Here is a 12,815-nt window from a genome sequence, read left to right on the forward strand (position 1 = left end):
TCATTCACAAGTGTCAGCTGGACCAAGACACAAGGCTACCCTGTTCATAGCACCATCTTGGCCCCTCAGAAAGCAATTCCCCTCTGCATAATAACCCTGTACTATGATCAGCCTGTCAAATCTTCATTCCTCTAGCCCAGAACTGACCCAGAATCCCTGTCATCCAGGATCACAACCCTAGTATCTAATAAGACAAAACTGGCTTCTTTTCAAAGACAGACCATAGCACTGAAGTGTCCTACCACCCCTTTGATGACCCTCATGCTGCTGAGGCAGGAGAAAGCCAGCCACAGGGAAGGCTTCCTTCTTCTGGCTCTGACTCACCTCTGTGGCTTGCTAGCTTCTCTCTACAGAAATTTCTTCAGAGTTATGAGACCATACGGGGATGCCAAGATTCAAGGAAAATGTTACTCCTAGTCAGAGAAAGAAATTACAATGCTTAGCCTCTAAGGAAAAGTGGCTTACTATAAATCGGGCCCTTGAGAATGGTGTCATTTAGATGCTCCCCACAGCTGTTAGGAGATTTAATAAATATTCAATAATTAGGCCAGGCACCGTGGCTCACGCCTGTAATCCCAGCACTTTGGGAGGCCAAGGCGGGCAGATCACTTGAGGCCAGGAGTTCGAGACTAGTCTGGCCAACATAGCGAAACCTCGTCTCTACTAAAAATACAAAAATTACCCAGTCAAGGTGGCACACGCCTGTAATCCCAGCTACACGAGAGCTGAGGCACGAGAATCACTTCGACCAGGGAGGTGGAGATTGCAGTGAGTCAGGATCAGGCCACTGCACTCCAGCCTGGGTGACAGAGTGAGTCTCTGTCTCAAAAAATACATATATATTCAATAATTAAGAATGCCTCCAAGACTCAACCTCCCACACAGAACAGACCCTTTAAAGGAAGCCATCAGTAATTAGACCTGAGACTGACTTCTTGACCACTAACTAGATCTTGGTGGTACGGAGAATTTGTCTTCCAAGTACTTACTAGTAAAACACCCATACTTCTGAGTCAGGTATCATCCATGAGTGATTCGTTAAGCAAATATTTAAAATAGCTATCTGTAGTAGTCAGTCTCCAAGATGGCCCAATGATCCCCACCTCTTGGTATGCACACCCTGGTATTCACACCGTCTCCCCACATTGTACCAGTGTCAATCTGTGTGACCGACAGAATACATCAGAGGCATGTCATTTCCAAGGTAAGTTATACAAGACTGGCTAGAGTCTTGGGCTCTCTTGGATCACTTGCTCTAGGGGAGAAAACCAGTTGCCACATCCAACAGCCCTATGGAGAGTAACTAAGGCCTGCCAACAGCCATGTGAGTGAGCTTAGAAGTGGATCCTCCCCTAATCCAGCCTTCAGATGACTGCAACCTCAAGAAAGGCCTAATTCAGAACCACTCAGATTGTCCCACAGACACTATTTCCAGGTGGTAAGTTTTGGGGGTAATTTGCTACACAGCAATAGATAATTAATTCAGTATCCTACACAGAACTGAGAAGGAAATGAGGTTTAACCCCAGTTCCTACACTATTTTAAGACCAATTTTTGTCCATAAGAAAGCAAATTTATTCAGTCATTCAACATTTTTTGGAGACAGGGTCTCACTCTCTTGCCCAGGCTGGAGTACAGCGGTGCAATCATAGCTCACTGCAGCCCTGAACTCCCGGGCTCAAGCAATCCTCCAGCCTCAGCCTCCCTGAGTAGCCTGGACTACAGGTGCATGCCACCATAGTGTGTGTGTGTGTGTGTGTGTGTGTGTGTGTGTGTGTGTGTGTAGATGGGGTCTCAATATGTTGCCCAGGCAGGTCTCAAACTTTTGGCCCAGAGCAATCATCCTGCCTCAGCCTCCCAAAGTGCTGGTATTACAGTTGTGAGCCACTGCACCCGGCCTCCATTAGCTTTTTTAAATGTTCCTGTCCCTAATGCTTTGGAACTTCACTCCCAGCTTTCACAAACCCTGTGCAGAAGGTACATCAAGTCAAGTCCCACTCTCTAGTGATTTTAAGTGCTGCAAGGCGGGCAGGTTATATTTTCTCATACTCATTTTTTTACTGTACCACATGGTGTCCCCTCTGACGGGAGAAGAAAGTTAGGTCCCCTGCTCCCATTAATATTGGGACAAGGGGGAATCCATTTAGTATTTTACTAGGGAGAGAAAATCTTGATCACAAGACCTGAGAACAATGCTAATTTCTGCAGTTAGCGACTAAGCGACAGCAGGAGCGAGGATACAATCACTGCTCAAGTCCCCTTCACAGCTGAAATGGCCATGGAGATAGGGAGGAGGCCGTCCCTTACCCCTGCCTGGACTCTGCTGTGTCTCCAAGCAGCAGGAGGGTTGTGCTGCTCCAAGAAAATCTGGAGCCTCCCTCTGTACAAAGAAGGTCAAAGGGCGAGCTTTCTTTCCATCAACCACAAAACCAGCCGCTGCCAAACCTAAACAGAGTGGTAGGCCGTCGGAGGTGAATGGAGCCCCAGACAGAAAACCACAACGAGGCTCTCCTCCCGCCGCCGGCTGGGGTCTGAGTCAGGTGACTCCTCAGGACAAACAGCAAACCTAAACAAAGATCACTCCCCACATGACTGACTCGGGGGAAGAAGACTCTCGCTGTAAGCCCAGGGCTGCCCGGTCCCAGCACGGAAAGCCATGAACTCCTGCTTCTGTGCAGTCTCAGGAAACTGGAGGAGCTACAAGTTATGCAGCAGCTCAGCCTGCAGGGATGCACCTGGAGGAACTCGGAACCCCATCCGAGGACACAGGCGCCCTGCCCTGCACACGCGCCTCCCGCCCCAACACGCAGGCTGGACCCCTCCCCACCAGCTGTCACCGGCGCTCGCGACCAGTCACAGGCAGCGAAACCCGTCCCTCTGCGGCTGCGACCCCGCGGAGGCGGCAGAGGAGACGCTTTCGCCGAGAGCTCCGGGGCCAGGGCACGCCAGTCCCCCGGGAAGGGGCGGCAGGGTGGGCGCGGCCCCAGGCCCAGGAAGGCTCCGGATCCATCATCCCCCCAACGGGGAGCGAAATAAGCCTCCCAGACCCCAGCCCCAGGCGCCCCACCTTGTCACCGAAGCTGCGGGCCATCAGCAGGTCCGGGCTGGGCGTGCTGTCACCACCCACGGCCTCCTCGCTGCTGGAGCCGGCCAGCGGGTGCGGCATGTCGCGCAGGGAGTGGGGCCCCGTGGACGGCAGGGCCTTGGGGGGCCCGCCCGCCATGGCGCGCACCGCTCGGGACGCGCCGCCGCCGCTTCCTCCTGCTGCCCGCCGCTGCGAGCTCCCCGAGCGCCCCGGGCCGAGCCCCGCTCGGCCGCCGCTCAGCCCGAGGCCTTCCACCGGCCGGGCCGGGAGCCGCTGCCACCCGCCGGCTAGTGTCTGCCGGCGCTGAGACGCTCAGCTCCGCGCCGCGCGTCCCCGCTCCGCGCCCTAGCCCGCCGCGGGTCCGCTGGCAGCACGGCCGCGGCGCCCAGCCCGCACAGCCACGCCGCCCACCCGCTCCGGCCCCGCCCCCGAGGCGCCGCGGCTGCCCGGGAGGGGGCGGGGAGGGCGGGGGGAGCGGGGAGGGGGCACGTGGGGAAGGAGGGAGGGAAGGAGGGAGGGAGAGAGGGAGGGAGGAGGTGCAGCCCCGCCCCCGCCCGGCAGGAAGTGCGCTGTGGGCCTCTGCGTCTGTCCTCCCAGTGTCCAACGTTGCCTCGCGGAGGCCGCCGTGCGGAGCAAATGTTTAACGGAAATCAGAGGTGGAAAAGAGGTTGGAGGAGCCTGCTCCGTTCCACTCGCTTTTACTGATGCGCCCACCAGCAGCCACGCTTGGGGCTGGCGGCTTTGAGGACACGCACGTGAGTCAGGGTCTTATGGCCTCTAAGGCACGCGCAGGAAGAACCCAAAATAGACGGAATTACGACCCATATCGGAAGAATAGCATAAAGGGCGACGAGGCTCAAAGGAGCTAGAGGACATCGGGTGGGGAACCTGGAAGGGGCTTCAAGGAGGGGGTGTGGGGAGTCTTCAGCCTCACTCTGAGGTCCCCATTGTGTCTTGCTTCTGCAGCTGACCAAGGTTTGTGTAAAGTCAAACCTCAGAAGAGTGAGCATGAGGATAGAGCTGCAAATGATATACGACTCTTCAACTCACACTTTCGCCGAAGAGACTTTTGAAAGAACCATGAGGTTCAAGTTATTTTTCATGCATTTGTGTTTCCTTTCCAGGCCTTGGGCTGAGCTGATTCTCAGCTTTATTTGCTGGCATGGTGCAAATAGTCAAGGTGTTACTTCCAGCCCATTGGGGTGTAGATTAACCTCCTTTTTCCACCTTACCTGTCCCTAGATCTTCTGTTTCCAAGGCCAAGTCTTTAAAGGGTTTTCAGTCCCTCTAGCAAAGTAATGGGTAGGGAGGCTTATCGTGAGGGACCACATTTTCCCTACCCATTCCAAACTCAAAGGTTTGCCTAGCTTTACCTGCTAAAAGGTGATGACAGATTTTGACTCTGGGATTCACTAAGGCCTCTACCACAGTTTTCTCTAGAAACAAGTAGAAGAGAATGCAGAGGGTTGAAACCTACCCAAAATATCAGTCAGAGACTCTGAGCTTCAAAGACCTTCCCTTGTTTCCCCCAATGTAATTTATATAGGGCTGGACCCTTAGTCCTCAAGCTGTCATCTTTATCTCCTCCACATAAGCCTGCCTTGGCTGGGAAAAAAATAGCATTCAAAGGGCACTGGGAACAATTTTAAATGGTGCATCTAAGGAATGCCAAGTTCTGGTCCTCTTGGAGTTGGATTAAAATTGTTAACACTTTCACATTCAAGGACTGCTTACAACTACTACAGACCCTATTATCTGTTCTTCTGAATTAGCATTAAAACAAATAGCACAATATAACTAGAAATGAGTATTCTATAGATGTATAACATAGGTTTTTCTTATTGAATGGTGCTACTTATTTTAACAACCAGGCTGCCTTAAATATGATGGAGATCTGTGTGGATTAAGACTCTATACAAGCTTTCTCTTTAGGGCACCAGGGGAAAGTGAAAAAAGAACCACATTTGAATTCTGCTTTGTCACTACAAGTGGGTGACCATAAGCAAGTTACTAACCTCAGTGAACCTGTTCCTAACCTGAAAAGGAGGAGAATGGAGAGCAGGTAATAATACCTTATGAGATGGTTGTGAGAGTTAAATAGCATTCTTTATGTCATAGTCCTAGCCAAGTGCTGGCATGGAATAGATGCTCCCTAAATGTTAACTACCTACCTTCCCTTCCCTTTCTGTCAGACTTCTTCTACTATTCTTATGAAATAATAAAGAGTTTTTGTAATTAAATATGCTTTACTATTCTGAGTAGGGTCTGGTTGAATATATATATATATCAGGTAGGGTGCCTCACACCTGTAATCCCAGCACTTTGGGAGGCCAAGGTGGGAGGATCACTTGAGCCTATAAGTTCAAGACCAGCTTGGGCAATATAGTGACACCCCCATCTCTATAAAAAATGTAAAAATTAGTCCAGCATGGTGGCACGTAACTGTAGTCCCAGCTACCCAAGAGGCTGAGGTGGAAGGATTGCTTGAGCCTGGGAGGTTGAGGGTGCAATGAGTGAGATTGTACCACTGTACTTCAGCCTGGGCAACAGAAGGAGACCCTGTCTTAAAAATATATATACGCACATATACATATATATATTTGTGTGTATATATGTGTGTATACATTGTGTGTGTGTGTGTATGTTGACCTCCAAAGTCCTCCATTTGCTCAGTTTAGATTGGAGTACCACTTATCTAGGCTCCCAACAAAAAAAGGGCCCAGATCCAAAATTCCTAAAAGGCCATATGAAATAGTTTATTACAGTTTATTTATGTATTTTCCAGTTTTCTGGTTAGTCGATGGCAGCTGGCCACAATTATCCAGTGGGTAGTCATCAAAACTAAAGAAAGTGAATTTGTATGGAAAGTATTTTGGTAGAAAGTTTCCACCATGAAATTTAGCCCAGCCCTGCCCATTCATACTCACCATTTCCTGTGGTATTTCAGTGTTCCCTGTGGTGAGAAATTGTCACTGAAATAACATAAGTGTCCCAGAGCATGTGATTTTGCTTCTACTAAAAGGTTTGTTTTTTGTTTCTTTTTGTTTTGTTTTGTTTTTTTGGAGACAAGGTCTTGCTGTGTCGCCCAGGCTGGAGTGCAGTGGAGCGATCTCAGCTCACTGCAACCTCTGCCTCCCCGGTTCAAGCAATTCTCCTGCCTCTCAGCCTCCACAGTAGCTGGGATTACAGGCGTGTGCCACCACGCCCGGCTAATTTTTGTATTTTTAGTAGAGACAGGGTTTCACCATGTTGGCCAGGCTAGTCTCGAACTCCTGACCTCAAGTGATCTGCCCGCCTCGGCCTCCCAAAGTGCTGGGATTACAGGCTACTAAAAGTTTTAAAAACAGCATGGTGCTAAGGAGGAAAGGAGGAAACGTGTAACGTTTCTCCGTCAGAGCAGAAGGCTCTGGTGTTTGTTGGAATTTACGGATTTCTAGGGTTGAGCTGAGGAAGACAGTAGATGTATGTGTGTGCATGAGGGGCGAGGGAGGTCCCCAGTGCCACCAGAACCCAAGAACACAGCATGGAGCCCTCCCAATCCATAAGGAATCTTAGACACTTAGGCTGGCACCTTTCAGGAGACAGGGCTTTGGGCCCCAGAATTTAGTATGCTTACCAAACAAATCCTATCAACCTCACTAGCAAGCCTGTCAGGGCTGCATGTGAGCACCCAGACCTCAGAAACAAAGCAGTCTCAATGCATCACTCGCTCATTCTCTCCCCTGGTACAGCGTGTGCTTAGGCCTTCTTCGTGTTTGTATTAGCCGCTTATCCTCTGGTGGTTTTTAGTACAATCATAGCTTTATTCTATATGGCATCCCAAGCCCTGCCTCAGAATAACACCACCACTTCTGAAGTGGACGGCTGGTGAGGACAAAGGACATTTTCAGAGAGCATTCAGGATGACATGTCGCAAACCACAGAGGGCTGTCTCAAACAAGGGGGGCAAGTGAGAAGGCACAATCCCCAACAGAGACAAAATTGTGTGGACAATTTAATTCAGCCAATGATGTCCCAGGAAAGAAACAAGGTCCATTTGAGTCCAGGATCTGAACAGTTTTGCAAACAAGAAATTGGAACTTGCTACTGAACCAGCAGAGGGGCTTGTGGGTGAATGAGAGCACCATTTTATCTCTCCATATAGAAAAGCTCCTGGCTTGCAAAGCACGAAAACCCCAATGCAGTGAGTTATACAATACAATCATGGAGTCAGTGTTGCGAATCTCAAACTTCGGGTGCCTAACAATCACTTGTGAGCTTGTTAAAATGCAAACTTCCAGGCCCCACATCAAGAGATTCTGCTTCTGGAGTGAGGCCTGGAATAATTTTTAATTTAAATTAATTTTTAATTTTAAAAAAATGTTAATCTCTTAGGTGATGCTTACACTGATGCTGATCTGCAGACTATATCTTGAGAAACATTGTTCTCTTAGCTCCTTCCATTTATCTCGCTCGCTGTCTCTCTCTTTTAACCTAGCATCAATCCATCAAGATCCTTCCATTTTTCTTTTCTTTCTTTTTTTTTTTTTTTTGTGAGACAGTCTCACTCTGTCACCCAGGTTGGAGTGCAGTGGTGCAATCTCGGCTCACTGCAACCTCCACCTCCCGGGTTCAAGCAATTCACCTGCCTCAGCCTCCCAAGTAGCTGGGATTACAGGTGCACACCACCACGCCCAGCTAATTTTTGTATTTTTAGTAGAGATGGGGTTTTGCCATGTTGGCCAGGCTGGTCTCAAACTCCTGACCTCAGGTGATCCACCTATTTTGGCCTCCCAAAGTGCCGGGATTACAGGTGTGAACCACTGCGCCAGCTTCTCTCTCTCTCTCTTAACCTAGCATGAGTCCATCCAGATCCTTCCATTTTTCTTTTCTTTTTCTTTTTTTTTTTTTTTTTATTTTGAGACAAAGTCTTGCCCTGTTGCCCAGGCTGGAGTGCAGTGGTGTGATCTCAGCTCACTGTCACCGCTGCCTCCCGGATTCAAGTGATTCTCCTGCCTCAGCCTCCATGTAGCTGGGATTACAGGCGCACACCACCACGCCCAGCTAATTTTTATATTTTTAGTAAAGATGGGGTTTCACCATGTTGGCCAGGCTGGTCTCGAACTCCTGACCTCAAGTGATCTGCCCACTCCAGCCTCCCAAAGTGCTGGGATTACAGGCGTGAGCCACCACTCCCAGCCAAGATCCTTCCATGTTTCTGAACCATAAATTGACATTCCAAACCTTTAAGTGCTTACTTTAAATACATTTCCTGTTTGAAAACTTGCTTAGAAAGCAGTTTTCTATTAGAAAATTATATTACAAGGTCCTTTTGCTCCTAAACTTTTATGATTATTTTTAGTGAGCATTCTACCAGGCACTTAAAATATAAGGGAAGATTGAGGTGATGGATATCCCATTTACCCTGATGTGTTGTTATGCACTGTATACCTGTATCAAAGTATTTCATGTACCCCATAAAGATATACACCTACTGTGTGCCCACAAAAAATTTTAAATTAAAAAAAAGATTTAAGGAAAGAGATCAGATGAACTAACCTATCTGTTGATATTTTTGTTGTTATCGTTGTTGTTTTTAGACGGAGTCTCGCTCTGTCACCCAGGCTGGAGTACAGTGGCGTGATCTCGGCTCACTGCAAGCTCCCCCTCTTGGGTTCACACCATTCTCCCGCCTCAGCCTCCCAAGTAGCTGGGACTACAGGTACTCACCACCACACCTGGCTAATTTTGTTTTTGTATTTTTAGTAGAGACGGCGTTTCACCATGTTAGCCAGGATGGTCTCGATCTCCTCACCTCGTGATCCACCCACCTCGACCTCCCAAAGTGCTGGGATTACAGGCGTGAGCCACCGCGCCCGGCTGATAGTTTCATTTCATAAGTCTGGTCACGAAGTTGATCACAGAGGAGTGGATGCTTTCCAGAGCCCCCAAAACATTGGCCTACCCTGAAGGCTCCTAGTAGCTGGGCCACATCTGGATATAGAAACACCTTTCACTGAAGGATACGTGCTACCTGGCTTTCTTTACAAGCCAGCACAGGTGTATGGAGTGTGGGCATGGATGTGTATTCTTTTGTGAGGGCTACCTGTTAGAGAGGTTGGGCTACAGAAGATATGGACCTGACAAGTACTGAGACCACGGGCACTGAGTTATTAGCAGTGATTCTTTGGATAGAATGGAAAACCTACTTACTGGCTGTGTGCCTCCATGAGAGTGTTTGATTCCATCACTAGGAGTGATCCTTAAAAGGCATCTGGAGGCCAGGGGCAGTGGCTCACGCCTGTAATCCCAGCACTTTGGGAGGCTGAGGCAGGTGGATCATTTGGAGTCGGGAGTTCAAGATCAGCCTGGCCAACATGGCGAAACCACATCTCTATTAAAAATACAAAAATTAGCCAGGTGTGGTGGCAGGCGCCTGTAATCCCAGCTGCTTGGGAGGCTGAGGCACGAGAATCGCTTGAACCCGAGAGGTGGAGGTTGCAGTGAGCCCAGATTGCGCCACTGCACTCCAGCCTGGGAAACAAGGGTGAAACTCCATCTTAAAAAAAAAAAAAAAAAGGCATCTGAAACATGGACATCACACATGACAGGCCCAGCAGTTCTACTTTCAGAACGCAATAGAAATGCATGCATACATTCACGAAAAGACAGATCCAAGAATCTCCTCAGCAGTGCTGTTTGTAAGAGCGAAAACTAGAAACAGGTCACATGGCTGTCAACAGAGGAATGCGTGAATAAATGTGGTACATTCACATAATGGAAGACTGCGCAACAGAATGAAGGAACAACATGGTGAATGCATCTCACAAACATAATAGTGCGTGAAACAAGCTAAATATAAAAGAATATCTGTTCTATGACTCCATTTATATAAAGCTAAAAAACAGGCAAAACTGTAGTGTGAGAAATCAGAAAAGTAGTGAGTTCTGGGGTATTTGGTTTTTAATCTGGGGGCTTGTTTGGTTTTTTGTTTGTTTGTTTTATTTTATAAAAATTCATCAAGCAGGCCGGGTGCAGTGGCTTATGCCTGTAATCTCAATACTTTTGGAGGCCAAGGTGGGCAGATTGCATGAGCCCAGGAATTCAAGACCAGCCTGAGCAACATAGTGAAACCTTGTTTCTACAAAAACTTAGCTGGGCATCGTGGTGTGTGCCTGTAGTCCCAGCTACCCAGGAGGCTGAGGTGGGAGGATCACTTGAGCCTGGGAGGCAGAGGTTTCAGTGAGCAGAGATCATGCTACTGCACTCCAGTCTGGGTGACAGAGTGAGACCCTGTCTCAAAAAAAAAAAAAAAAAAAAAAAATTCTTCAAGCAGTATATTTTTGATTTGTGAGCCCTTATGTTCTACTTCAATAAGAAGTTTACATTAAAAAGGGCACCTAGTCTTTGACCCTTACTTCAAAAGTGAGGAAGCTGAGGCCCAGAGGTAGTAATTTGCATGAGGTCAACCAAGAGTGCTCCTGGCAATGATCCTTTCCACTTTGATGCATATTGATGTACAGGTGGATTTGGGGGATGCTAGTTTAATGACAAAGAAAGGAGGAAATAAGCAAAAAGAGAAGTGTCAGCCACTATCAGTTGCTGACTGATGAAGTGTCAGCCACTATCAGAGAGTCATTTGCTCCTTCTTCATTGCTTCATTGCTTGTCTCTTCTCCCTTCCTTTCAAATGCAATCATGTGTGGACCAATGCCTGGAGCTGCTGCAGCCATTCTGTGGCCATGAGTGGAGACATTCCGGATACCCTGAGGATAGATAGCTGAGTGGATAAATAGAAAGAGCCTGTGTCTTTGGTGGCATCACCGAGCCACTGCATCTAAATCCAGACTTCTTTTGTAGAATATAAACATCTAAATGGTGTCAGGCAGTTTAATTTGAATCCCTGTGACTTGCAGGTGAACTCATCCTTATGGATTCAGAAGACAAAGAATACAAGCAAGCAGGAGAAAGTCTAAGAAGAAAGTTCACCTGGTAGGTGGCAATGTTCACAGCAAGAGTACCATCCTTCTGTAACATGCATTCTCAAAAGAGCCAGTGTCACCTGCAAAAGGATGTAAATTGGTTCTTGGGGCCGGGAAGCAAAAAAAAAAAAAAACAAAAAACAAATATTATAGTGGTCTGTGGCCCCCATAAAGCTCAGCCCTATTCCTTAGTATTTAATTTTTCTTTAAGGGAGCATTTAAATCTAATTAACTCTTCCCCTTTAGGGGCAGTGATAACAAATAATAAATTGAGAAACACTGCTTTATAGAGATGGAGGGCAAGCTCTAAAACAGAAAACAGATTTCCTGGCTTCCTAAGGTAGACCTGCGAATCCTTCCGAAAACCTTGGAATTCCACTGACTTCCAGATCCTTGCCCCAGCTTCTGCCACTGTGGTAGCTCCAGCCATACCAGCTCTGCCCAGCCCTTCCTGTGCTTTGTAACCCAGGCCTGCAGACAAGTCCTCACTACACAGAGGTAGTGAGAGCATGTATGCAGGAGGTCTTGTCTTTATGCATAACCTAGCAGTGTAGCAAGACAGTGCTGGGGGCACAGCAATAAAATTATACTTCGTGCCCAGATTATAGATCCAGATGAGGTGACTCGCTAAAGAAAGGGCTTCCCCATTCCCCCCAGCTATATAAGGCAATGAATTATGCTAGGATTTCAGGATTTCCTGATTGGCAGGGTAGGAGGCTTGGTTTTCCCCCTCTGCTCCCACTCAGAGCTTCCTGTGATGTGGCAGGCAGAAAAGTACCACCACCACCACTCATGAAAGTCGGAGACGGGCCGGGCACAGTGGCTCACACCTGTAATCCCAGCACTTTGGGATGCTGAGGCAGGTGGATCACATGAGGCCACGAGTTCCAGGCCAGCTTAGCCAACATGGCAAAACCCTGTCTCTCCTAAAACAAAATACAAACATTATCCAGGCATGGTGGTGCACATCTGTAATCCCGACTACTCGGGAGGCTGAGGCACGAGAATCGCTTGAATCCAGGAGGTAGAGGTTGCATGGGCCAAGATCGTGCCGCTGCACTCCAGCATGGGCAACAGAGCGAGACTCTTGTCTCAAAAAAAAAAAAAAAGCTACACAATGTCCACTCCTCCTTCCAGCTGAGACCCAGTTGGGCTTGGCTAGTTGAAAAAGTAAAGAAGGATGGAAGGAATATCTCCCACCTACAGCTCTAGGTGGTACAGAAACCAAGGGATTGATTGTGCAGAGCTGAGTAAAGAGAGGACCCGAGACCAGAGAACCACAGTCAGGGGTCTGAATTAGTCACTAAAGCAAGGGGAATGGTGGTGGTGGCAAAAGCAAATGACAAAGGTCAAGAACAGAGCCAGGGTTCAAGACCCAGAAGCAACAGGTCCAGAGAATAAGCCTTCTGGTAATCCTGGGCAGCATCTGGGTGGGCACTGTTGTCATTATGAACCATGGTGCTTGCTGGGTGGGACGCATGGTGTGGCCAGGACAGCCAGAATGGAAGGCTTCCTTTGGAAGGCTTCTCTGAGCTAGCAGGAAGATTTGGACAGGGGAAATGATTTCTCACAACTCCTTCCTGACCACCTACATAATTGGTTCAAATTAAGCACTAGGTTGTAGAGGTACCAATTCTTTGTTTCTGGAGGCAGGATGCTTTCTTGGCATAGATATACTCCCTGAGGAAGGATGTGGCTAGCAATAATTGTCCTCTCCTCTTTTAATTTAAACTTTTAATTTTAGAATACTTTGGATTTCCAGAAAACTTG

General features: G+C 48.1%; 2 protein-coding genes across 9 annotated transcripts in view; one reads left to right on the forward strand and one right to left on the reverse strand.

The window, feature by feature from the left end:
* SNX30 (sorting nexin family member 30) overlaps nucleotides 1-3,454 on the reverse strand; it is a 125,840-nt gene extending 122,386 nt beyond the window's left edge. For both annotated transcript variants that reach the window (XM_065530198.1, XM_005581045.4), the window contains exon 1: nucleotides 3,068-3,454. In XM_065530198.1, coding sequence (XP_065386270.1) covers nucleotides 3,068-3,223 — 156 coding nt within the window. In that variant the 5' untranslated portion in view covers nucleotides 3,224-3,454. The remainder of the gene's footprint in view (nucleotides 1-3,067) is intronic.
* A 226-nt stretch (nucleotides 3,455-3,680) lies between these two features.
* The window catches only part of INIP (INTS3 and NABP interacting protein), a 65,281-nt gene continuing 56,146 nt past the window's right edge, over nucleotides 3,681-12,815 (forward strand). For 4 of the 7 annotated variants that reach the window (XM_074016803.1, XM_074016807.1, XM_065530201.2 and 1 more), the window contains exons 1-2: nucleotides 3,681-4,170; nucleotides 10,980-11,055. The gene's annotated coding sequence lies outside the window, so the exon portion shown is untranslated. Of the gene's footprint in view, nucleotides 4,171-8,664; nucleotides 8,787-10,979; nucleotides 11,056-12,815 lie in introns of all 7 variants that reach the window. The other 3 variants (XM_074016802.1, XM_065530204.2, XM_065530203.2) reach the window with 3 other exon arrangements.

Source organism: Macaca fascicularis, chromosome 15 (assembly GCF_037993035.2).
Source record: "Macaca fascicularis isolate 582-1 chromosome 15, T2T-MFA8v1.1".
In the NCBI taxonomy this organism is placed as follows: Eukaryota; Metazoa; Chordata; class Mammalia; order Primates; family Cercopithecidae; genus Macaca; species Macaca fascicularis.